The sequence below is a fragment of the Miscanthus floridulus genome, chromosome 3 (assembly GCF_019320115.1).
Source record: "Miscanthus floridulus cultivar M001 chromosome 3, ASM1932011v1, whole genome shotgun sequence".
NCBI lineage: Eukaryota > Viridiplantae > Streptophyta > Magnoliopsida > Poales > Poaceae > Miscanthus > Miscanthus floridulus.
Genome location: NC_089582.1, coordinates 145,268,784 through 145,295,786, shown reverse-complemented (window position 1 = coordinate 145,295,786; position 27,003 = coordinate 145,268,784). Strand labels below are relative to the sequence as shown.

Below are 27,003 nucleotides of genomic sequence, written 5' to 3'. Positions count from 1 at the left end.
CTGGAACTTTTGTTTCTCATGTGCCACTGTCTGCTGGGCGGCAACCTGATGGCTTTTGGCGCCAACAAGGTTGGCCTTGGCGCCAACTTGCCCTGCTCTATATATAGCCACCCCCTCCCTTCCATTCCCACTCACCTCTCTGTCCACTCAATCCCTCTCTTCTCCATGGCCATGTCTGAAGGTTCAAGCTCTTATGAGAGGCGGCTCACTAGGCGCGTTTTTTGCCCCAACTGTAGAGTGCTGGCCAATCGCTTCACCGCGAGGACAGAGAAGAACACCAGTCGTGTCTTTCACAAGTGTCCCTACTTCTCGGTTTGTCTCTCTTCTTTGTTCATGTTATGCTCTTGTTCTTCTAATCTGTGCTTGTGGTTCTAATAAGAGCGCTCTTCTAATAATCTGGTGCTTAGGCTGGTGGGTGCCAATTCTGGAGGTGGGAGGATGAGATGGATGTCACTCCATCACAGGCTGGCTATGCTACTCCTTTGCCTATACAGGCAATGGATCCAGTGGCTATGCAGGCAGTGGCAGCAGCACCTACAGCAGCTTCAGCTCAAGTGGCCAACATGAATGAAGCTTTCCAGGCTGCTGGCAGAGGTGGAGTTCAAGACAGGGCAGATGGGGTTATGCAACAGCTTAAATGGATTGAGAAGCTGGTCTATCTTGCAATATTTCTTGCCATGTATGCAATAATGAAGAAGTAGGTGTGTGTGTTTGCCATTGTATGTTTATGCATGTATGGATGAACAATCAATGAATGAAGGTTGCAATGGCATTTTAGACCACAACAATGCTTAACCATGAACCAAAATGACATCAACAACATCAAATTAGTCCAAACTGGATGAAACTAGCATTAACTTGTCCAAACATTACATAACATCATAGAAAATCACAGGAAATCATCACCAACATTGTTCAGTTCAGTTTCGTTCATTTCACCAACATTACATCACAGGAAATCATCACATCACAAACATTGTCTTAGGTTTTCAACAAAGCAAAAACCTGTGCTTTAACCAAGTTTTCCAACAAGTTTTCATCCCACAAAAAGATAAGTTTTCATCACCAACATGTTCTCAGGTTTACCAAGCAAAAGGCCATTGAGGAGTCACCTGTTCTTTAACCAAGCTGTAGGTTCTTCTTGCCTCTGGTATTTGCAGCTGGGCTGGAAGGGTCAGCTGCAACCCGGCATACATCCTTCCTTGGTGTAAGCTTCTTCTTGACAGCAATTTTCTTCCTTGGAGGACTGGCAACTTGGACAGACTCCTGCTCCTTCAGTGGTGCCATCACTGTGGCACTGCCTGTTGCTTCAGTGCTGGCAGGGTTAGGGGCTAGGAACACACTTTGGAGAGGAACAGGTTCATTGGATCCAGTTCCAGACCTTCATGAAGTAAACAAACAGTCACAAAGTAGTACTAATGAAATGAAAAAGATGAAATGAAAAGAGCACTCAAATGGAAAAGATGCATACAACCATACCTGCCAGTTGAAGCTGATGCACTTGTAGATGAGGCCTTGCTTTTCTTGACACTTGATGCAGATGAAGTCTTCCTCTTCCTTTTCTGGGGTACTGCAAACTCCACAGCCTCATTTGGTGGGTAAACCATCCCAACAGGTTGTCTAGCAACAACAATGCTTGTCTCTGTGTTGGCTAAAGCTGCTTTCTTCTGCCTCTTCTTTGGGAGACCCCTGCAGGCAACATGAAGCAAAAATTAGCCAATATCACAATGTGATGAAAGAGCTTGATGAAACAAGTCATGATGTTTACCTTTGTTGTTCCACTGCAGCTATGTCTGCTGGATCACCATTTTTGCAGGTGTACCAGTGGTGCCCTAATTGATGACATATAGGGCACTCATGCCTCTTTATCTTCTTCCTGCTACCTCCTTCTAGTGCTCCTTTGTGCCTGTTCTTGCTTCTTCCAGCTGTGGACTTCAATAGAGGAGGGTGCATAAAAAATCCATGTGTGGCTTTGGGCCACATGGACTTGTCTGGAATGGATGGGATCACACCTCCATATGCAGCTCTGAACTTCTCAACTGAGTAGCAGTCATCTACATAGTCCTCTAGCTTTGCTCCTGGAATTGAGGTGATGTAGGCAATAGCATGCCTACAAGGTAATCCAGTCCCTTGCCACACTCTGCATACACATGTCCTCTGTCTTAAGTTCACCACAAACCTGAATGCATTGTCACTGCTCCCCTTGGCACATACTTCTGCAACTCCATCACTTTCAGTAATGACATCAATGTCTAAGTTGTAGCTATCCTCCCTCAACTTCTTAACAATGTGAGGTAGGATCTTCCCTTCAAACTTGTTTGCAACTTTTTTCCTCATATTCCATTTAATCAACAACTTCTGCCTAAAAGTGTCCAGCAAGTCATCAAGGTGCTTGCCTTTGTCTTTCTTTATCCACTTGTTGAAGGACTCTGCCAAGTTGTTTGTTACATAGTCAACCTTGCTGCCAAATAGGTACTGGCTCCTAGTCCACAACTTCTTGTGAGTCTGTAACAGATACTTCATAGCCTCTGGTTTGGCTTTAGCCATTGCATTATAATGGATGTCAAACCAGTACTCAGACCAAGAATAAGAAGCTGCCCAAAGATGATCATCAAAAATTTTGCCATTGTATCTCTTCTTAAAATTCTGTACAAGGTGGTACATGCACTCTCTATGTTCTGCTTCTAGAAAAACCTCACTGACCCCATGCATCACTGCCTGTCCACAGTCTGTGCTTATGCAGAGACCATCTGGGGTGCCTATTGCTTCTTTCAGCCTCTCCATAAACCACACCCAGTTATCATTGGTTTCTGAATCTATGACACCTATAGCAACCGGATACATCCAGTTGTGCCCATCAACTGCACATGCTATGCACAACTGGCCCCTGAACCTACCATACAAGAAAGTGCTATCTATTGCTAAATAGGGCCTACAACCACTAAGGAATCCATCAACACAAGCCTTCATTGAAAAAAAAAGCCTGTTGAACCTGAGCTTGTTGTTTATTATGTGGTTATCAATCACAACCATTGACCCAGGACTCTCACTCTCTATCTGTGCCTTGAATCTGTACAGGTTGTCAAAACTCTTGTCCCATGGCCCATAAAGCTTGTCCATAGCAAGGTTCTTACCATAGTACACTCTCATGTAGGGCATCTCCACTTTGAAATGATCCTTGAGTTTCTTAATCAACTCAGTAGTACCCAAAGTCCCATCTTCTTTCAGCCAGTCAATAACTCTCTCACAAACCCAATACTTGGTGCAGCCAACAGGAACACCAGTCCTCTTCTGGCTCTGACATTCATGGATAGATGGATTCTTCTTAACCTGCCAATGAAAACAACATGCAAATATCAATGAAAACACCAAGTTTGAATATATAACAATGGAAGCACCAATTAGAACTTAGAAGAGGAAATCACCTGAATTGTTTTGCCATCACTCATGGTTGATGCATGGATTCTCCAAGGGCAACCTTCATTCCTCCAGAGGCAGTACACTCGGTACCTTCCTGTATCACTCTTCTGAATGAAATATCGATTCTCTTTTATTGCAGCATGAGTAGCTAAAGCCATCTTAAATTCAAACATGTCTGGATACATGCTTCCAACACACATGGGGGGGTTCCTTTTGTCATACTCAAGAGGTGCCATGTAGTCAGGCTCATGGTCCTTAACCATTTCATCTGCCTCATCAGGGTCCATTTCAGGATCAAACTCATCATCAGACCCTGAACTAGCATCACTCTCAGTTTTAGATTTAGCTGGCTTTGGACTATCACTCTCAGTTTCAGATTCAGCTGGCTTTGGACTTGGACACCTTTCAGTGGTGGCAGTTTGGATCTGATCTTCTGGAGGTGTTGGTTGTTGTGGCTTTGGAGGTGGTGGAAGGTCAAGGTACAAACCTTCATCATCAACACCCATATGCTCATTCTCTGGGTTTGGGTTTGCCAGAATGTCATCATCTGCACATGCTGTGCTCTTTGTCTGGGTTGATTCTGCAATGCTAGGAGGTGCATTGGAAGGACAGGCAATGGAAGGAGTGGCAATGGAAGGAGTGGCCATTGAAGGAGTGATGGGTGGTTCAATAGATTGCTCAGTAATTGGATCCCAAGAAGGGATGACAGGAGGCACAGTGTTGGGTTTATAGTAGGCTAAACTCATCCAACAACACTTGGAAGCTTTATTTTTGGCAAACATTTCAACTAAGTCATGGTCATTGGTGAGGGGGATGTTCATCTTTGTGTCATGGCACCAGTAAAACACACTGTAAGTATCCCCATAGCGCCCAGGATACTTATCCACAATACCTTTAACCACATTTCTGTAGTTTGCACGATCAACATCCACAACTTCACTCACGCCATACCACTTCCCCCCACGCATATTTTCAGAAATAATCCGAAACTCTAGATTGTAGCTACTAATTGGGTCCATCCTACAGATGAACAACAACAATCACAAAGGGGGAAACAAACTAGCAAGAGCAAGCAACAACAATCCTAGCTCTCCATAATCACCACGAACAAGCAAGCGAAGGAGAAGAGGAACTCACCCGTCTCGAAACCATGAAGGGCGCTCGGCCGCCGCCATGTTCGCCGCCATGCGCCGCCAATCCGGGCTGCCCACGGTACCTCCCTTGCTCCACTATCCCATGCCCCGCCGCAACCAGGGATGGGATTCTTGTCTCCCCTCAGCCGCCGCAGCCCGCTGACGCTCAGTCGCCCGACGCCACCGCCCACAATCGCTGCTAGGGTTTGGGTTTCGGTGATGGGATAGAGGAGGGAGCGGAGGAGTCGAGCCAGATGAGGAGAGTGAGAGCGGTCAATACCGGTCAACACGGCCTCCACCTCTAATTCCAACGGCAAGGGGCAACTGAGGTCATTTGCCACAGCGGACCCCACTCGTCAGGACAGCCAAACGGCGCAAATCAAACAGAAGGCGGACAGAATGGCGTGAGAGAGAAAAGTTTTTCGAGCTTGGACACTGACGATAGATCGAACTTTTTAGGGACATAGACGATTAGACCATCTTTTTTAATGGCATACAAGTAAAAGACTCCTTAAATTTTCAGAGGCCCGGTACGTAGCACAGATTGAATTTTCCTCGTCTCCATATATTGAGGTTTGATGCCTGCCAATGCGAGTATAAAAGCAAGACATATATAAGTAGCTTGTAAATCGCTGACAGCAAAACACCTACTTTCGGTAAAAGCATTGAAAAAATCATAAATTTGATAGCACGACACATGAGTGGAACAAACGTGAATATAAATATATATACATACATACATACATACATACATACATATATATATATATATATATATATATATATATATATATATGGTGCATTTTATATACTCCTGAGTAGTTACTCCCATGATCAATAAATCACGTTGCGTATGTGTACATACTCATTTATCAGTTTGAGTGTGTTGACATACTCATATTAAGATACTCCAGATTTTTACTATGTGAAATTTTTTCAAAAGAGCCCATATTTTTAATATGTTATTTAATACTATGATAGTAGTATATAAAACAAGTATAACCATATACCATAAGTATACTTGCATACTTTACATACATAGTACTCTAGATGGTCTAGTATGATTATATACTCTATCTAAATATATTTCATCGGGCCATATACGTCCTAAATCTAGAGATATAGACATGGGAGTAACTACTCCCTGGGAGTAGGAAATAATTTCCATATATATATATATATATATATATATATATATATATATATATATATATATATATATATATATATATATAGGTGAATGTATAAGCAAACTTGCTTTACTAGACAGCGTTGCACGGCCGGCGTCCGATCGGCAGACGGCCAGCCGTCGCCACGGAAGAATTAGCCGCGCGGGCCGGGTAGCTAGCTAGTTTTTTGGCTTGGGCACGGCATGAGCGTGGCGCCACGAACGCGGCTAGCCAATGGATGGATGGAGATGGAGATGCAGATGGAGGCCCGCCGGATCCGCGACGACCGCGAGAGCCATCGATCCAGCGCTGAAACCCTGGTGGTGGAGGTGGATTTCATTTCACGGGATACACACGAAACACACACGACCGACTTGGATGGGTTGGGTTGCCTATCCGCCCGGCGACGCAAACGCAATGCAACTGGATGATATCGGAGGTCAGGAGGCCCCGATGGACGCCCGGAATCAATTGACATCCCGACGGATGGACGGACAGCAAAGAAAAGCGCCAGCGCCACAAGCCGATGGTGTGGTGGTGGTGATCGTGACGGACTGACAGTCAGTGGAGTGCACGGGCCTCCCAACCCCATCCATCCAATTTATGGCCCTGGTCTGATCGATCATCCATCAAATCAAATCAAATGTGATTCTCGCCCAGGGCTCCGAGCATGTTCGTTTGGCCGGTTCGTATCGTTGCTGATTCGTGAAGAAGTACTGCTGGCTGGTTTGTGTGAGAGAAAAATACTGTTCCGGCTGGAAATTTACGATCGTTTACGACAAGCCACAGCCAAACGAACAGGCTGACGATAGCTACTGCCCGACGCTGACACACGTACTCTGCTCTTAATTACACACATATACACCCGTGGAACGTTAGCGGGTTTAAAAAACAGACCCGTTAATCTGATCTATATAGAAAGATCCACAAGCATCTCATGCCGGAGCCCCACCTGACGCATCTCGCAGTCACCGCCGTCCTCTTTCCTTCCTCCTCTCTTCCATGGCCCCGTTGGAGATGTGAGCGCCACCATCGTCCAGCGGGCACGCCGGGCTGCGCGAGCCCACCGGTGTCCGAGCTCCGTCCCCGCCGAGTAGTTCCGTGGCGAAGTCTGTGCGCCATCCCGGCGCTCTCACCCCATCGAACCACGACGGCGGCGGACCCGACCCTGCCGGTTGCGTCGACGGCCCTCCCCGCGCGCATGGCACCGCCAGCCCGTGCGGTAGGCGTCCCTGGCGGCGGTGGCGGCCCGACCCGCACGGCGCCCCACGACAGCTTCCAGATCCAGGTCAGTTGATCCGGCGGCACTCCCCTGGCCTTGTGGATCCGGCGGCGCTCGCTCCACAACCGGGATCGGCGACGGTTGAGGAGCCTACATCTGGCTGGCGGCGGCGCCCGTCTCCCACGGTGCCTCACTCCATCCAGATCCAAGCATCGGTTATCCTTTTCTTTTCTCGCTATGCCTCCTTGAACAGATGCCTCATTTTTTTTATTCTTGAGTCCTCGCATCTGATGGATTCAGATTCCATTTGGATTTTTAAGCATTGATTTTTTTGCCACCATAGGTTTCAGATCGGACTTCAACGTGAGACTACCGATCATCAGAGTTTCCGTCCACGTGAAGCTCCTCCAATCGGCATCCGCTGCCCGCCGTCGTCATGGATTTTGGTTCGTGCAATCCTGCCCGCATGAGTTGTTGCTCCACCGGCGGCTCCATGCGGGATACGGTGCAGGCATAGGCAGTGAAGGCTGATCCAATTATCTCTGAATTTTTAGTACTGACGATTTGATTTTTGCATGTGAGTATTACATTGGTGTAATTTTGTTGAGAAAAGTATATACGCATACTCCCTTCTCACAAAAGTATGCACATATATTTTTTTCTCAAAATAAGTATGAATACATACTCTCGTTGTTTTGTATATCTCCATACGTGAATGTATGCACATACTCCGATCGTGTGGTTTAGTATGCACTTGTACTATCTAAATCTTTGCGTATGTTTGCAAGTATGTATAAATACTCTAATCCAAAAAGTATGTACACATACTCCATTCTTTTAAAAAAGTATGTACAGATACTCCATTCCAAAAAGTATGTATAAATACTCTATCCTAAAAACTATGTACATATACTCCATTTTAAAAAGTACTATGTATAAATACTATATTTTAAAAGGAGTACACGTACTCCAATTTGCTGTACCGATATTTTCTCGTTGGTGGCATTCAAATGTGCCATGCATGAAGCCGTTTTTCCTGTTGGGGTTCTGATGTACCGCTAGGAGGAGAGAGTAGTTACTCCCGGGAGCATAGAAAACTCACCTGAGTAATGGAAGGTATTAAAATCCTATGGGTTTGGCACAGTTTGAGATGGCGCCGGCATTGGGCATCAGCCATCAGCAGTCCAGCTAAACTGCCTCTGACAGATTTTTCTAGAAAATCTCATCGACGTACGCCGGCCAAACCGCAACTTGGACGTTGTCCTGTCCTGTCCTCTTGCATTGCAAATCATACGCCTAGTTCAAAAAAATTTCCCAAAAAATACTACAGTAGTCATCACATCGAATCTTACGATACGTGCATGAAACATTAAATGTAGACAAAAAAAAAAACTAATTGCACAGCTTGGTTGAAAATCGTGAGACGAACGTTTTGAATCTAATTAATCCATGATTAAATATTAATTACCAAATAAAAACAAAAATACTACCATAGCCAAATTCTCAAATTTCACTCAACTAAACACAGCCTACCTCCTCGTGCCTCGAAAAGAGATGCCGCCGGTGCCGGTCCGGTAACCACCGGAAAGTTTAGAGCGCAGGAAGCTTCCAGTGTCAAAATGGACGGACGGAACGGACGGCCGAGCCGACAAGACCGCCAGCTTTACACGACGGCCGTAGGACGCAGGCTTCTACGCTCTATGCGTAAACGGTCGGAACACCATCCGATCAACAGCTGAAAAACGTAGGCCATGTTAATTGAGGGAAGGCCATGACACGGTCGACAGCACGAGGACCGTGTAATACTAGGATCTACGTTGGATGACACAACATAACTCGTAATCCCTAAATATATGTCGATTTCGCTTACTTATAAACAACTTTGATTAAATATATATTTAAAAATATTAATATTTATGGTAAATAACTATTATCACTGAAAAGATCATTGAATCTAGTTTTTTAATAAATTTATTTAGAGATACAAATGTTGCACGTATTTTTTACAAATTTAGTTAAACTTGTGGCACGCATACCAATGACGATAGTTATTTAGGAATGTAGGGAGTACTGGACTGGCACGGCACGAGAATGGTATGTAAGTATATCTACAACACTAAAATATATTTTTAAGTATTTACTACACCACCACTCACCTAAGAATAGACTATAAAAATTATTGAAGTTTGAAGAAAACAAACAAAAAGAAGTGAGCCTAGCTAACTTGTTGGGTAAGAGGTGTGTCAATGCACCCAACCACCTAGGTTGTCTTGTCTTGGGCTGAATTTGGTTGCATATTTCTTTTCTTAATGAAAAACCACCTAGGTCCTATCTCGTTTAAGAAAACAAACAAAAATATTTCGATGGTCGGACCATTTCAACTTGAAGGTGTGCTGACGTGCCATGGATTATTTTTTGAGCCGAAGCAAAGAGTTCTCGTGTTGTATTGGCACAGTCCAACGTGTCTAGAGTACCTAGAGATTACGACCCAAAGCGGCACAAAGCACGAGAGGGCCCGAACCAAGTCCTACTTCTAGTCCGATCCAGTCCCAAGGTCTCTGTCTTTCTCGTCCTCCCTCCTTCTCCTCCTCGTCCTCTCCCTCCTCCTATGCTTCCTTGCCTCCATCGTTGTCTGTCCTGATTCAGGCGCGTCACCATTGTCGGCTTGCTTCCTCACGACCATAGCTGCCACTAATTAACCGGTACAAAAACACCCAAGTGTCTTGTCTCCACCATCATCCCTTCTGATCTGTAGGTGCCATCGTCATTGGATCCCGTTGCCCTTGCTAACTAGTATGAACAAGCCGTCAAGAACCATCCTCCCCTTCCTTATCTCAGGCTTCCTCGTCTTCGTCATCGTGCCTCCCAATCTGGTGGCACCATCACCGCCAGAGCAACAACCATCATCGCACCACTAATTGCTACAAATCCGATGCCCCCACCAACCAACCCTCCTCAACCGACCTCCACCACTATTCCGGTGGTGGTGGCACCGCCGCCATCCGTTCGGCCACACACCACCACTAGTGTCAGTCCGCACCACCACTAGTGGCGTAGCCCCATCCCCTTTAAACTTGATAGGCACATATTGCCTTACCCAACCCCAAACCCGAAACCTTAATCTCAACCCTCTAACCCTAATTTGAAACGGAGGTTGCCAAAGCTGGAGGATCATCGAAGCGCTACCGATGTGGATTATGGTACCATTTCTTACTTCCATCATCCTCTCTCATTATTCCGTTTCAGGGTATTTGTTGGTTCTTATAGTTGTTATTTTTTTGCCAAATTGGGGGCCTCAAGTTAAACTTAACTCGAGATGCCTCTAGCAGGTTTAGTTTTTACCTTCTCATATATCTAGTCACTTTCTTAGATATCGAATATGGATATGAGATATCGGATATCCGGTCAAATAATTCGGTTGGCTAAGTGGATATTAGATCCGGATACTTCCGTTGGATATCCAGTAGGATTGGAGTAAGATGATTTTCAGCTAAAAAATGGTAAATCTAAAGTATATAGATATATGAAGTATGAACTAAGTACACATTCGACTTTGCTAAATTGATAATAAACTCAAAGTTAATTGAGAAGATAAAATAGCCAATCAATGCATATTTTCTTTTGCAAAAGTTTAAAATTTGATAATATTTCGAGCCATTTGACTAAAATTTATGCATGTGTTCTTAATATGAGATTTTTTTTTGGTATTTGACTAAAGTGTCTTGATGAATTAAAAACATGTGATACATATTATTGTTGCCTTACTCAATATTTTTAAAAATATTCCTGGCGACATTATCCGGACCTATCTTGTCCCGTATTCAATACATATTTATTGGTACCAGTAACCGAGACAAATCTGCATTCGCATGCCACGTTATCGATACCTGGCTCTAACTCCGACTTTTTTTAGAGAAAAATACGAAAACAGATATAGTGCCGAGCGTGGTGGCTGGAGTGGTGACTGCTGTCTACTAGCGTGGATTCTTCCAATTCCGGCCAAGAGGATGCGGATGCCATGACACTGCAGACTACTAGTACACCCGATCGAAAGTGACCCAAGAGCCGAACGGCCCAGACGCGATGGAATGACGGCGGGCGAGAGATGATAATGACGACTGCGCATCATTGTTTCAGGCAGTCAAATTCCAGTCTCCGCATGCAGCAGTTTGGTGTGCAACAAAGTTAGGCTGATGCCACTATCTTATTAATCGAGCTATCAGCTAACTTAGCGAAGAAGACGATACAATCCAACGAGACAACAGAATTTGCTAGCGCTCTAACCATTATTCAGTCTCCTCCGACCGCCCAGTGATGAAACAAAAAAAAAGATATATCGTTTTTCGATAACACTCTCCTCAGGACGTCCGGACGGATGGATGCGGATTCCCCACTCCCGTATGTGCCATCCGCGCCTCTTCTGCCCAATATGCTTGCTCCCCGATGCTCTCCTCATGCCTTCTCCATCTAAAGAAGCAGGATGTCAATTCCTCATTCCGGTGTTGCTCCTCGTGCTCTCCCCGGTCTCGATCTTCTCCCTGCTTCTGCTCTTGTTCCTCCTTCGCCTCGGCTCCACGCTGTCGCCGCCGCCTCCCGCTCTCGCCATCCCTCCTCCTTCCCCGCCACCGACGGATGAGAAGCAGCATCAACAGTAGGCTTCCGAGGTCACACGCCCGCCACCTCCCCTTCTCCAGCACACCGTGGGGGCGCCTCGCCGTGGGGACCTCGCTCGTCCTGTCGCCGGGAGCGGCGCAACCGCTCATTGGGGTTGCACCTAGCTGCCCGCCCACTAGCATCCCCCGCGTGACTCCGCGACATCGAGCTCTGAGCCGGCGTCGAGCTCCGCGCTGACGAGTCTCCATTCGTCCAAGCAGCAAAGAGATGTTGCACATGAAAGCACATATTGCAAGTGTATGTTTTAAGTGTTTTGGATGTTTCAGAGGTATATTGCAAGTGTTTCATATGGATGTTGCAAAACTAGATCGAGATGTTGCATATGTTGTAATGGTTGTACACGTATGTTGCAAGCGTCTATTCTAAATGTTTCATCTGTTTTTGCAGAGGTATGTTTGCAAGTGTGTTTATCTGGATGTTGCATGCGTTTCACAAATATGTTGTATGTGTTTTGTCTGGATGTTCCATATATTTTGCAATGGTTTTTTCGAGCATTTTCAGGTGTTTTTACAAGTGTTTCATACGTATGTTGCAATTGTTTTAACTATTTCAAACGTATGTTGCAAATGTTTAATTTGGATGTTTTAAAAATACATTGGGTGTTGCATCTCGCTTCTTGCCTTTTGCTGTCTTACTTCGGTGTCTCCTCCTCTTTCTTGATGCTGTGATGTTTGAAAAACGTGAGTAGGACGAGTCGTTCTAGCAGCAGTAGGCACGGAGCACGGGGAGCTGCGTTCGGACATGGACCCAGCAGCGGACGTCCGGACGCTACTAGCGTGACTGATGTTTTTTCGACCAAGCGAATATAGCGCGTGTTTAGTTTCTACCTCAAATTCTTAAAAAGTGCTACAGTACCCATCACATCGAATCTTGCGATACGTGCATGGAGCATTAAATGTAGACGAAAAAAAACTAATTGCACAGTTTGGTTGGAAATTACGAGACGAACGTTTTGAGCCTAATTAGTCCATAATTGAACACTAATTGCCAAATAAAAAACGAAAGTGCTACAGTAGCCCAAATTCCCAAATTCACCCAACTAAACACGCGCATAATATAGCACTGGATACCGATAGAGCTCATCAACAGAAAAAAAGTATGCCGATGTTTTTTCGACCAAGCGAATATAATATAGCACTGGATACCGATAGAGCTCATCAACAGAAAAAAAAAAGTATGCTCATCCACATGGAATGCCACCTGTTTAGATGCTGCTTGAAAAAAAAAAACTCTCTGGTCAGATTATTTTGATTTTGAACGACGACTGGGGCCATAATAATTTGTTGCCTCGCCACACGGTCTAGCTAGTCGGCTAGTCGCCTCCAGACTCCAGTGGGCAGCAGCAACATTCTGCATGCAGCCTCTGAATGATAGATCGCACGACCTTCTGCTCGGTTCGTGCGCGGTGATGCGACGGCACCTGCACGTATACCGGCTCCACTCGCCACCACACCGTTCGACGTCGACGTCGCCGGCGACGGAGACCGATTCTGGACGTCCGGCAACACTGCAAAAGTGCAATGTACCTGTCGCCACTGCAAATCGGCCGCACCATGTGTCTGCATGCGTTCTGCGTGTGCGTGACTCACGCCGCCGACGGCCTCACCGCACCTCATGGATCCTGAAGACCTGAACCTCATCGTGCGGCGACTTCACCAAGCACTGTAAAAAGTGTCACTTTTGCTCGATCACTTGGCATGTAGCGCGTGTGCTACGACGACACGACGTGTGCACCCATGGATTCCGAATTTGTTGGCGTGGGTACAGAGGAGAGCTTCCAGGTGAGCTAGCTGCACATGACATCGGGACGATGATTTCCTAGCTTCGTCTTCGATGAAACCTTTGCATGGAGCATTGTTTGCACGCATGAAATCGCACGGAGCTCTCGTACGTACGGACTTCGAACAAACATGCATGGAAGTCAACGCAACTGACGAGGCATCTTATCTGGCAGACTGGCACACACCATATACAACATGTTCGTTTGGTCGTATTTAGCTTATAAGTCATGACTTATCAGCCAACGAATAATATTTTTTTCTCACGTCAAACCAGCCAACAGTACTTTCAGTCATGCCCAAACGAACAGGACGATAATTTCCAACGAAGCGATACTTGTTCCGTTCGTTGTCCTTTCTGGACTAGGGAAACATAAAAAGAACTACTGCTCACAAAGTGGGACTTTGTAGTGCGTTAGCCTAGCTAATTGAACTGGTTAAGGCTCGTTCGGTTGTTCTCGAATGGACCATGCGGCGTCCGGAAGTGTTCCTCTATAAGCTCCGTTCGCTTCGCTGAAAAAACAAGCCGAAACACTGTTCCGACTGATTTATTGTGAGAGAAAAATATTGTTCCGGCTGAAAAAACAAACTGAAAAGTACGGATTATAAGAGAAGCGAATAGGGTTATAGTATAAATTAGTTAAGGAAAGAGTTCAGCTGGGAATCAATACCAGATAACCGAACAAGACCTAAGTGTGATCATACACCTAACCACTTAATTCGAGCTCCCTCTCCGATTCAAATATAGGTGCCTATATTTTTTCTTATTATTGAAAAAACATTTAGTTCTCCTTCTAAGCTGTCACACTTTTTTTCAAAGTAAAGTTTGCGAGCAGCTGGCACAAGGTGACGTTTCGGGTCAGGATCCGCTTGGACCTAAATGATAAGCAAAGCCAAGTTTATGAACTCAGTAATAACATTTGAGAGTAGGGGCCTAGGTGACACCCCTTGCCAAGTTAAAGGACCGGCCTTATAAGTAGAGGCCACGTTAATGCACAGTCAGCGTGCCACATCAGCGTACAGAGCATGTTAGGACCTGTTTCAACCTGGATGATACCTAAAATCAAGTTCATGACCCAGAAATAGCATTTTAAGAATAGAGGGATCTATGATATCTCTTGCCAAGTTGAAGGACCGGCCATGATTTTGCCTCTAAAGGTAATATTGATATATAGTATATATACATCAAACCGAAAAGGTGGTAAACGCATACTCCATGACACCGCTTTTTTTTTTACTGAAAAGAGTAAATCTGAAACGCGCATATACGCGGGGTATCCATCGAAAGGGATGTAACCAATAACATGCTTTCAAAGAAATTTAATTAATCGGATATTGTAAAAGTGGTGGCCATTTTCTATAGTGGAAGGCTCTAATAATATAATAAAAAGCTGACCAAGCTTAGCTCTCAATCACGTGGTAATTACTAGTACCTTGTACTTGCCTAACCAGATTATGGATAACAAAGCTGGAGCACCGCCAGAATAGAGAGGCCAAAAGGTACGTTCCACTTCCTCCCCGGTCCTCGTGTTACTTTTATTTTCAAATTGCACACGGATCGGATTGCCATAAACACACACATATACACTTGCTATTACGAACGCACACACGTAAATAAATATTACTATAAAGATACCCAAAAGATCTAAGTGGCAGATCTTAAAGTTGACGAAATCACCACAAATATATCATTATTGACGAGCATATTCGTCTATCACCGGAAGAAACATCAACGCCGTTAAATCTTAAAATATATATTTAAAAAAAATAAAAGCATCGTGCCAAGTCGACAATTAGAGGGGGAAACCTAACCGAGCATTTGTTCCCGCCTCTGTATTACAAAGGCACAAAATAAAAAAGAGAATATAGAGAGGGAAAAATCCTCGATGCCCGAGGCTGAGGTGTATTTCTCAGCCCTCAGGACTTGTGGGTGGTGTACACACCGCGTCTCATCTTTTATCTATCTTGAAGGGATCAACTTCTAGATGATTATGATTCAACTCACTGCTTTAACTATTGAACGGGACATCAATACATCATTGATTCATTGTCATCTACTCATCTCAAGTACGCACATAGCAATAATTTTGACAGAAACCTGTCCATATGTAATGTTGAAATTAACCCGTAGCCATGACAAAGTGCACGGTTTCTCTGTGTCGATCGCATCACTCCCACGTATTTCACATGCAAACATGTGAGAATTTTGCGGCCCTCGCTCGTATTTTGATTTCCTTTTGTTTTTGTGTCCGACCGATTAGACAATGTGACACTGTGTGGAACCAGGAAGCATTTTCCCAAAGTTAGTTAAGCCTTCAAGGTTAAGTTTAGATATGCTGATGCCGTTTCCTTCACACTTCCAATACTCATCAAGGTCATATCATAGTGTTAGCGTGCCAAGAGAAAGTCTACTTCTGCTGACGAAACAACAAGAAAAGGTTTTCATTCCTAACCCAACTAGTAACTTGGAATTGGCCATGTCTTTATCAAGTTATCAAAGCAGTAGAATGTGACAGAAGAATTATCCGTTCATCACCTTTATTTCTCTGACCAAATCCAAATCCTTGACAGCTTTGTAGCAAAGCGACCGGTAATACTATTACCTCTGGTTCCAAACGCAGGTCGTTTATGACATTGGCATAGTCTCCAATGCGACAATTTGATTTGCAATTTTTGTTAGAATATAGTACCATTTTGAATAGTGAAAACATATATTGTGAAAATATGATCAATATAGTATAGCAACCGTGTGTTGCGAATATAAATAACTTAACTTTTCATATATTTATATTGAATGGTCCAAGCTAAAAAAGTTTGACCCAATAGAATACTAAGACGACTTACATCCTGACTACGAGAAGAGCTCATTGTTTTAGCAGATTACCTAAAACCTGTCTCCTATATTTCTTTAGGGATAGAGAAGAGGAGGTTGTCTCGTTTATTAGGAAAAAGGAGGATGTTTTTAAGACATCTCTTAAAACTTATAGGGACAGAAGATGAGATGGGAAATCTCATACTTCATCTCCTAAAATCCTAAAATACTACTCCATCCGTTCCAAATTATAGTTCGTTTGACTTTTTTATCTCAAGTTTGACCACTCGTCTTATTCAAAAAATTTATGCCAACATAGTCAAATTTAAGTCATTCTTGAAGAATTTTTGTTAATAAAGCAAGCCGCAACAAAAGAAGTGATATTTTATATAAATTTTTGAATAATACGAGTGGTCAAACTTGAGGTAAAAAAGTCAAATAAACTATAATTTGGAACGGATTTAGTACTTTTTAGGTATAGAAGACCGGATAGAATACCGAATGGAGATGCTGGCGGCTCCCTTTCCCATGTAAGAACAGAGTAGTAATGGACACTGGACAGTAACGGAACCATTTGCATTGGCCATTCGGTGCCTAGCCTAGTGAGTGATCCTCTTGATTGCAAGTTTTGTTAGAATATACCATCTTGAATAGTGAAAACATATATTGAGAAAGTATTTTCATGATGAATATAGTAATATCAACCTTGTGTTTCGAATCTAAATAACTTAACTTTTCAAATAATTAGATTGAAAAATGGTCCAAGCTAAAAAAAGTTTGACCTAATAGAATACTAAAACAACCTGATTAGGAGGGTTAGAGCAACTCCACCCGATCTCTTGTCAAGTTGTTTTAGAAGAGTACCTTGAAATCAATTTAAGATATAAGAGATCACTATTGTAGCAGGTTATCTAAAACTTGTCTCCTATATTTTAGGGACAGGGGAGAAGAGTTATCTCCTTTTATTTAGAAACAGGAGGCTGTTTTTAGAATATCTCTTACTCCCTCCGTCCCAAAATAGATGTCATTCTCACTTCTCGAGAAGTCAAAGACTTTGTAACTTTGACCAAATATATATATAAAATATTAATATTTATAATATATAATTATTATCATTAGATAGATCGTTGAATATACTTTCATAATAAACTTATTTGAAGATATAAATAATGCATGCATTTTCTACAAACTTAGTCAAAGTTGAGAAAATTTGACCAACACGCATCCCATAACGACTTCTATTTTGAGACGGAGGGAGTAAAAGTTATAGTTATAGAAAATAAGATAGGAGATTTACTATAATTTATTTATCCTAAAATACTAGACTCCCTCTATTCCAAATTATAAGACGTTTTTGGTATTCCTAATACGTAGTTTTCACTCCATATTTAGGCCTCGTTTGTAGGGCTTCTTTTCGACTCCGGCTCTTCGGAAGAGCCCTACCAAACGGTTTAGTAGGAGTAGTTGTTTGCATCCCTTTTTCGGTGAAAAAAAAAGAGGAGCCCTCCCAAATATATCATTGGACACAATTGTATATCTATGTACGTAGCAAAAGCTTTCCCGAGTAATTTGGAATGGAGGGAGTACTTCTCACGTATAGAATATTGATAGGATCTTCACGGCAGTTTCCCCTTCCCGAGTAAGAACAGAGCAATGGACAATGGACAGCAACAGAAGCATTTGCATTGGCCATTGGGACCGAGCATTCATGCACAACCATGCATGGCTTAGTGGGTGATCCTCTTGATTGAAATGGAGAATCCTTCCTGCCACCAATTCCTGCCTGTCATCCGCCCCACTGCTGCACATCGAATTCAGCGAATCCATCCTTCTCCTTCAGAGACTGAAAGAGAAAGAAAAAAGAATCCAGCTCGCAGTGGCAGCCCATCCATGTCCATGCCTATATATACTGGACGCCCTCCGGTCCGACGTGCTCGTGCTCGTGCTCGCCCAGCACCGTAACCACCGGACAGAGCACGCACCATGAGGACCACCACCACCGCCACCGCGCTGCCGCTCTTGGTAGTGCTCTGCCTCGCGCTGCCGCTGCTCCCCGGCGCCACGGCCAAGGCGGCGCGGCTGCGGCAGGGCGACTACCTGGCGCGCCTGCGCGGGTCGCCGCGGCCGGCCGAGTCGGCGTCGCTGGCGGTCGCGTCGGCGACGGACAGAGCGGCCCGGCACGCGGCGTCGCCGCCCGTGGGGCGCAAGGAGGACGACCACGTGGACAAGCTGCCCGGCCAGCCGTCAGGCGTGGACTTCGAGCAGTACGCCGGGTACGTGACGGTGGACGCCGCGGCCGGGCGCGCGCTCTTCTACTACCTCGCCGAGGCCGTCGGCGGCGGGTCGGCGTCGGCGGCCAAGCCACTCCTCCTCTGGCTCAACGGAGGTATGGCTTGCTTGCTCACTAGACACTAATCAGTAGTCATTAGGTAGCTGGGTTGACTTGATTGCGGTCACGTACCGGTTGCTTCTCTTCTCACGTGTTGGACGTTGATCCATTCCCGCCATGGCCGGACACGGACGGACAGGCCCCGGGTGCTCGTCGCTGGGGTACGGCGCCATGGAGGAGCTGGGCCCTTTCCGGGTGAAGAGCGACGGCAAGACGCTGTACCGCAACCCGTACGCGTGGAACAACGCAGCGAACGTGCTGTTCCTGGAGAGCCCCGCCGGCGTGGGCTTCTCCTACTCCAACACGACGGCGGACTACGGCCGGTTCGGCGACAACAAGACGGCCGAGGACGCGCTCCAGTTCCTGCTCAACTGGATGGAAAAGTTCCCCGAGTACAAGGGCCGCGGCTTCTACCTCGCCGGCGAGAGCTACGCCGGCCACTACGTCCCGCAGCTCGCCCACGCCATCCTCCGCCACGCCACCGGCAAGCCGTCGTCGTCGCCCATCAACCTCAAGGGCATCATGGTATGTACGTGTAACGTACGTGACCCGGCCGGGCCGTGCAGCCAATAATGATGTTACGACCCGGCCAACTAATTGAGGTTTCGTGTCGTGCCGGGCGAAGATCGGGAACGCGGTGATCAACGACTGGACGGACAGCAAGGGCATGTACGACTTCTTCTGGACGCACGCGCTCATCTCCGACGCGACGGCCGACGCCATCGACAGGTACTGCAACTTCAGCGCCACCGCCGCGGGCTCCGACAAGTGCGACGAGGCGACGTCGGAGGCCGGCGAGGCCCTGGAGGACATCGACATCTACAACATCTACGCGCCCAACTGTCAGTCCGCCGACCTCGTCTCGCCGCCGATCACCCCCTCGGTGCGTCTTACCTCAGCTCGCCGCCGATTTCATCGCTAGCTAATATCATCAGCTAAGAATAATGTGACATAAATAAATATATAAATGTTGCTGCAGATGGACAACTTTGATCCGTGCTCGGATTATTACGTGAACGCCTACCTCAACGACCCGGACGTGCAGAAGGCGCTCCACGCCAACGTCACCCGCCTCGACCACCCCTGGTCCGCCTGCAGGTACACCCATCCGTCCGTACCACTGCTCCCAAAAAATTTAAAAATTGGCCTGTTTAATTTGGAACTCACGAATTTCACCATATTTCAGACGGAGCATGTATATGCATTTCTGTATAGTTTTGCACATGATTTGGTTGAAATACAGCGCAAGCATCCAAGTGGTCCGGCCGGCCACCGGTGCACTCATGTGCACTCATGATTGGCTTTCGTGGCTGCAGATATTTTTCCATGCTTGCTTCACCGGTCGCCAGTCTACTGATGATAGATGATTAGCAAGCTGCTGCACTGCACAACACCGGCAGCAGTCAAGCACAATCATTCAGACAAATTCGCCCTGGCTTACGGCATACGAAATCCACACTGATTCCGTTCGTTACAGTTCACGCTAGGGTCGTTCGAGCTGGATTACGGCAAAATTATTCATAATAACATATATAATAGGATTAGGTTCAGCACATGCACGGAGAATAGAAAGTGCTCTCGTGCATCTGCCCTGAATAATTCCCTCGGATCTCGTCCGTAACAGTATGATAAAGGATTAATGGGCGCTATTGCGTGTGTGTGTGTGTGTATAAATATGTAATATATACGCTTCCGCGAACGGTAGGTTTAGCACAGGAACAACGCAAAAGAGGCAGTAGGTGGTTGCACGCTCAAACAAAGCTTTCGAACTTTCACCAACTGCACAGCTTGTTTCAGTAGCTTGTTTCCGTGAGTTGGGCAAGCGTGCAGAAATTGCGTGCTGCTCCAGCTTCCAAACCAATGGGGACGCAACCCTACATGGCTACATCCCTGCTTCCGAGGGATCTCAGGGTCTGTTTGGAAACCGGACTAAAGTTTGTCCTTCGATAGATAATAGGCTAAACATGGACTAAATATATTTTTTCCTTTTTTTTTCTAATGAGTTCTACTATCAATTAGCCTCTATTATTTTTTGTCAGATCATGATTACTTCATGTTTAGGCCTTCAATTTGGCATCCAAAACATGGACTAAGCTCCTCCATCCAAACAGGCCCTTAGTTTTGTTTTCCCAAGTAACAAATGAGAATTCAGGGAATGCATGGCAATAGTTTAATTTAGGGTTCCTGATTTGACTCTATATATGATTCCATTACACGCACCTGTCAAGTGGGTTCTATCGCATTTGAGGTAGGTAGCCGGAGTCCAGGATCTGATAGCACTGCCTGCATAGTTTTCATGCACCCATGATTCATGGTGTGATCCAACGCACATGACGAATATATACCAGCATTATTTGGGATTATATATACCGGTAGATCTCCATGATTTGGGATTATATTACATACAGTTCTCAAATTTAAATATATGCATGGAGCAGTACACTCCACATATCGGACCCAGAAAAAAAAACATGCATGGATGGATCTACCGGAATTGCTTGCGCATCTTGGAAGTAATCTGTGATGATTGATCCACTTGTTCCAGCCCATGCTGCGTGCTGCGACAATTGATTGGGCCCATGTGAAGCGGCAGTTATCGTCTGCAACAGATGAACATGGTTTCATATTAGTATTATATCTTGCCAAAGTTTTTCTTTTTTTGAAACAAAGCTGTTCAATCTGTTTTCAGTGATGTCTTGAGACGCTGGACTGACAGCGCCACGACCGTGCTGCCTATTCTCACGGAGCTCCTCAAGAACGACGTCAGGGTCTGGGTGTACAGGTACGCCAGCACAGCATCTCTTTCAGCTCCACTGATGCAGCAAGTGGAAATCGAAACGTACTAGTAGTAGCATTCTGCACGATGTCACTGTGATTTTTTTTGCAGTGGAGACACCGATGGGAGAGTGCCGGTCACTTCCAGCAGGTACTCCGTCAACCAGCTCCAGCTCCCTGTTGCTGCAAAATGGAGGGCATGGTTCAGCAGCACTCAGGTGCTCTACTCAACACTTCCCTCCCCTGTTCTCTTCAATGAAATATCAAAGCAAACATAAGGGCAATGCAAACATTTTTTAGTCTGAATAATATCTGTTTTTTTCTTTTGCATTTTGTGGTGATCATTTCAATGTTATGGTAGTATGAACTAACTGAATTTTTCAGGGCGCCGGAGAGGTGGGTGGATACGTGGTGGAGTACAAGGGCAAGGAGAAGGGCAGCCTCAGCCTGGTCACCGTGAGGGGAGCCGGCCACGAGGTGCCCAGCTACCAGCCAAAGCGAGCGCTCGTGCTTGTCCAGAATTTCCTTGCAGGCAAAACGCTCCCTGACTGCAAAACATGCGAGTCGGCTTAGCATTATGAAGTACAGAGAGTGCACCGGCAGCACTACAACAACATGTATCCATTTGATCCAGTACGAGAGAGAAAGAAAGCGAAAGGGAATCAAAGTTAGAGATAGAAACATACGCACCTTGCAGATCATGTAACTGCAGGTCTGCAAAAGGCAATTATATAGTCATATACTCCTAGAGAGAATTCTGTACACGAATGAAGATGGAATCAAACAAATCTTTTATTGTCGAAGAATAATGTTCTGACTAGGGATAATTTGAGTATTAGGAAGAAGATCAAGGATCCTACTTGTTTATTTTGTTCAGAGGCTGAAACTGTCAATCATTTATATTTTGACTACGTAGTAGCAAAGCAACTTTGGTCCATTCTTTCTGAAATCTTAAATAAGCAAGTTGGTACAGACTTTGTGTCTATAGGAACTATGTGGATTAGCAATAGGAAATTTGTAGTGGAGAATATTTTTTGTGCTGCTGCCCTGTGGGGGCTGTGGAAACTAAGAAATAGCATGTGTTTTCAGGGAATACTCTGGGTCGATGTGCGAGTGCTGGTACTGAAGGTAACTGCTATGCTGCACAATTGGAGTTCTCTATGTCCGAAGGAGAAAGTCCCAGAATTTCTGGATCGCCTGGACAAGCTAAAAAGCTTCGCTACAAGACCTCACCGACTACCTGGTTGAGTCAGGTGAATGACCAATGGGAACGTGTCTTATATCAAGCTGGGACTGATTGGAAGAACAATGCTTTACCTGATGAAGCTAAAGCCCTGCTGGCAAATGGGGATGACCTGGAGAAGATGGTGCGTGAAAGGAACTGGATTAACTTTTCGAGCCTTGCGGAAGCCTGGGGAATGTAGTGTCTGATGCCAGTAGTTACACTTGCTGTTCTTGTGCTTTCTGTTTTGCCTGTTGAGGCTTTATGTGCTCAGGTGGAATTCTGAACTCTGAGATTTTGTAAGGCGCTAAACGGTTTGGTCTTTGCAATATAAAGGCCGGGGGCCACCCTTGAACTCTAAAAAAAGTGTGCTAAAAAAGCGCTGCTTCAATGTGCAATTGCAGATACTTCGTCTGTCCAAAAGTAAAATAAATTAACTCCTAATATCATTCCGAGTCAAGCTATCTTAAGTTGACTAACTTTATAATGAACAATAACAATATTTATAACACTAAATAAGTAGATTATGAAAATATATTTCATGGTATACCTAGTGATACTAATTTGAAGTCATAAATTTAGTCAAATTCAAATTAGTTTGACTTAATACAACTCTAAAGTTGAACTATTTTAGGGGAGAGGGATACCAATTTATAAGACGATAAAAAAAAATATGACAGAGAATGTTAGACGACGATACTTATGTACTGGAACCTCGAGGAAATAATGTAACATCGCTTCCATGAGTTGAAAGTATTAAATAGCATCATGGCGGAATGGCCAAGTCTCAGAAATCTCAATCGTGCATCAGTGCAAGCAAATCTTGCAGAAACAAAGAATTTCCAGTTCCACACCAATTCATTTCTTCCAATAAAAAATATTATCTTCCTCGAGTGTACCAAACAATTCCGTTGTGCTTTCCAAGATGATACAGAAAATAATGCTAAAGAAGACACCTGTTGCACAATACATTGGATTACAAGATCAGTTAAATATACATGCATGCAATGGCACGCTTCTAAATTTGGATGGCCATAACAATAGTGGCAACATCGCGTCATCTGATCTTGTATATAAATCATAACAATCCACAAATCTTCTGGGGGTGAATCAGCCTACAGTTCATTCTTCCCCTTGACTCTCTATGTGGTTAACAGTTGGGGAACTTGTCCCTGTTAATCCTTGCATCTTTTTGCAGACATAGACATAATGAGAGTCAGGATCCTCTGGAACAAATCCATCAGGGAGTCTACCCCTCTCTGTCAGTGGAACAGGATCAAATACACGCCTCCTTATCTCTTCAGTGAATCCAGGTCTTGCTGCAATACATTAAAACAGCAATGATGAAGCCAGCATAAAGGTGTTCATTTTTTTTACTCAGCAGGGATTTACACAGCTATCTGTTTTCATTTTATCATACCATTATTTATCCTCTTTCTGTACCACTATGTGGGGTAGTATGGAACACTAATTCTACTAAAAGATGTCATTCTTCTGAAGAATATTACATGGGGGAACAAAAGTGTATGGCTGATACAGGAATCACAATCTACTACTTTGGTCCGAGCATCTTCATAGATAAAATAAAGAAAGAAAGAAAATAGGCAATGTTCTTCTATTAGTAGAACTCTTGCAGTACTCCAGAATTAAATGAAATAAATTACACATATTAGTAACTTTATGTAACGGAACAGGCAACATTCATGAGAAAAAAAAAAGAGAAAACTCAGTTCTCACTTCAATTGCATTATACGTGAAAAACAAGTGTTGAAGCCTTCTCCTAAGCATTGTACGGTTGTACCACAATACAAAAGGAAAAGGAAACATACCATGATATACAAAATTTACTGTCAGTTAGACAACACATATGTCTCCAAAGCAAGGGATAAAAACTCAAACTAAAGTTTTATACATACGTAGAATGTAAAGTACAATTTTCCAGTTGCATGCTGATTGATTCAAATGGGGCACTCGTACCGATGGATCACCATATGTTATCTACAAGTCCAGACACGAAAATGGATCAAAACATATATCAGGGTTTCAACATTTTAATTACTGTTGATGGGCTGTGTAGTGACTAAGGCCCATAGGTCCATGACTAAGAAGAGGAATGGAGAAATAATCTAGAACTGAGGCCCAAATCGTCCTCAACAGCACTACTTTCGGAGCAAATGTACACAGTGCTTACCAAAATAAAGACTCCTCCTGGTTTAAGAAGCCTGCAATAAAAAGTAAATAACTGATAAGGCCGCAGGGCTGTTGAAATTTATGAGATATCTTGGCGCAGATGACACTGCAGAGTGATACTTCAGAGAGGCAGCTAGACACTAAAAAACCTGTCCACTTCCAGAATCATCTGCGCTGCACTGAGAGGAGCATCCACACCACACTATGAAAGCAGCAAGACAGCATTGTTGAAGAGGTTCAGAAATAAGCAAAAGGACACAGCGACTTATGTTACCTACTTACCATCAATGAGTCCAGAGTACCTAAGAATTTAACAAAGTTAAGTAACTGAAATTACAAATGCATGTCCGTAATGGCCACAAACAGAACATCATAGCAGGATCACACACCTTTATCAATTGCACAATCAAACGATTCGTCAGGAAACATACTCATATCTCTAACATCCATGCGCAAGTCTGCAGGTCATAAGGGTATCAATGGAAGGTCGATTGCAGCTCCGAACAAATGGAAATGATAACAGACAAAGGATACATTGCAGCTGCGGAACATTGAAGTATTTCTTTCTCATCATCTCAATCACAACTGAAGAGATGTCAATGTTCACTATCTCCACATAGCCGTCATTGACCATATCCTCCGACATGACTACAGACAGCAGAGTCAGAGAAGGGAATTGAATTAGTCGGTTAGGATGGATAATGTGATTAAGGAAAAGAAGAAACACCTCCAAAGATTATGAACGTATGAAGGTTTTCCTGGCAAGAACAAAAACAAACTTGTCGTGCTGCAGAACTAGCCTGATCACAGTTGATTGAGACAATCGATTATACATCTCTGTTATTTTTTCCTTCTATATCAATACAAGTTCGGCAGAGCTCCTGCCGACCGTTTCAAAAAAAAAAAAAATCCTCAACGGAGGAAAATAAATCATACAGCCAAGTGCTGGTTCCAGAGATATGTGACTCTACGTTCAACATAAGGAAAAACAAAGAAACACTGCTGCTGCTTGTAGACGAGTAACATCAATAACAAGAGCATGCCATTTCAGTACTGCTTCACTTCACAAGTGGCCTAGCTGTAGTCCGTAGAGCAACCCACAGCAGCAGCAGGATTCTATTCAGAGTAAACAACAGATGAAGCACTATGCCCAACACGTGGACTGACCAAGAAAATGACTTGGCAGAAAAGAAGTAGCGCGACAGCGCGAGGAAGACCCTGTCCCGTTGCCATGATGATACTATATGTAACTAAGCAAAGATAAAAAAGAAGCGCAACCAAATCACCACGGACGGACACACTTTGGCAGAAACTATCGCGTGGCTAACCCAAACAGCGGCTTGGCTTCTGTTCTATTCTACCGGTGCAAGTGCAAATGCGTCCATTCCCAGCTACTTACTATTATGAGCAAAAGAGGAAGAAGGAAATTTGACCTGGGCTTTCTACTTTTGGGAACATCGAGGAAGTAGAAGAAAGCGAAGCAACGCCGCAACGGTAACTCTGCTCGTCCGCTATTACCGGTGTGCTGACAGTATGATGGGTAGAGACAGAGTAGAAGAAGGGAGCAGGTTGGGGGGGTGTTGCGTACGCGCGGAGCCGCAGCCGACCATGAGGATCCGGGACGCCGGCGGCGCGAAGCGGCGGACGAAAGGACGAAGCGCGTCGTAGCGCTGGTACCAGTCGTACGGCGCGCCGCCCTCCTCCACGTACCGCGCGTCCCAGTACTCCGCCTCGCCGTAGCCCAGCGACCTCCCATCGCTGCCGTCCGCGCCAGCGCCCACCTCCTGCGCCCCGTCGTCGTCGTCGGGCGGCGGCGACGACGACGACATCGCGGGGCAAGGGGAAGGCCGGGGAGCGTGCTGCGAGCGGAGCGGATGGGGGAGGACCAAAGGAGGGCGGAGAGAGGATGAAGGGTAGTAGTTGGGTGAGGAGGGCTGGAGGGGGTGGGAGGAGCATCGGCATCGGTGCGGTGCTCGCGCGTCGCGCCCGCCCCGAGCTTGGGACCAGCCGCCACCACCCACACGTCGCCGTCGCCGCCCGCCCAGTTGATCTCTCTATTTTTTTTAATCAAATTCTTATTTTTCTCTATATAGAAAAGTCCTTTTATAGGTTATTTTATTTATGAAAATCGATTTACGATTGATTCTTGTCCTGTTTATTTAGCTTATAAGTCATATTTTTTCAGTTAATAAATAGTATTTTTTATAATAAATTAGTTA

General features: G+C 44.8%; 1 protein-coding gene and 1 pseudogene across 2 annotated transcripts; one reads left to right on the top strand and one right to left on the bottom strand.

Moving 5' to 3' along the window:
• The first annotated feature begins 17,851 nt into the window (after positions 1–17,851).
• Positions 17,852–22,228, top strand: LOC136542733 (serine carboxypeptidase II-3-like). Of its 2 annotated transcripts, none has more exons than XM_066535301.1 (7): positions 17,852–18,594; positions 18,737–19,122; positions 19,223–19,480; positions 19,577–19,695; positions 21,287–21,436; positions 21,485–21,590; positions 21,757–22,228. In XM_066535301.1, exons 1-7 carry the CDS (start codon positions 18,192–18,194, stop codon positions 21,943–21,945), a joined length of 1,611 nt encoding a protein of 536 aa, XP_066391398.1. In that variant the 5' UTR covers positions 17,852–18,191; the 3' UTR covers positions 21,946–22,228. The 2 variants fall into 2 exon arrangements, with proteins under 2 accessions (XP_066391398.1, XP_066391400.1); XM_066535303.1 differs by having other exon boundaries at positions 17,858–18,594; positions 21,287–21,379; positions 21,757–22,223.
• A 1,205-nt stretch (positions 22,229–23,433) lies between these two features.
• On the bottom strand, positions 23,434–26,746 carry LOC136542732 (uncharacterized; annotated as a pseudogene).
• Between the last annotated feature and the right edge of the window lie 257 nt (positions 26,747–27,003).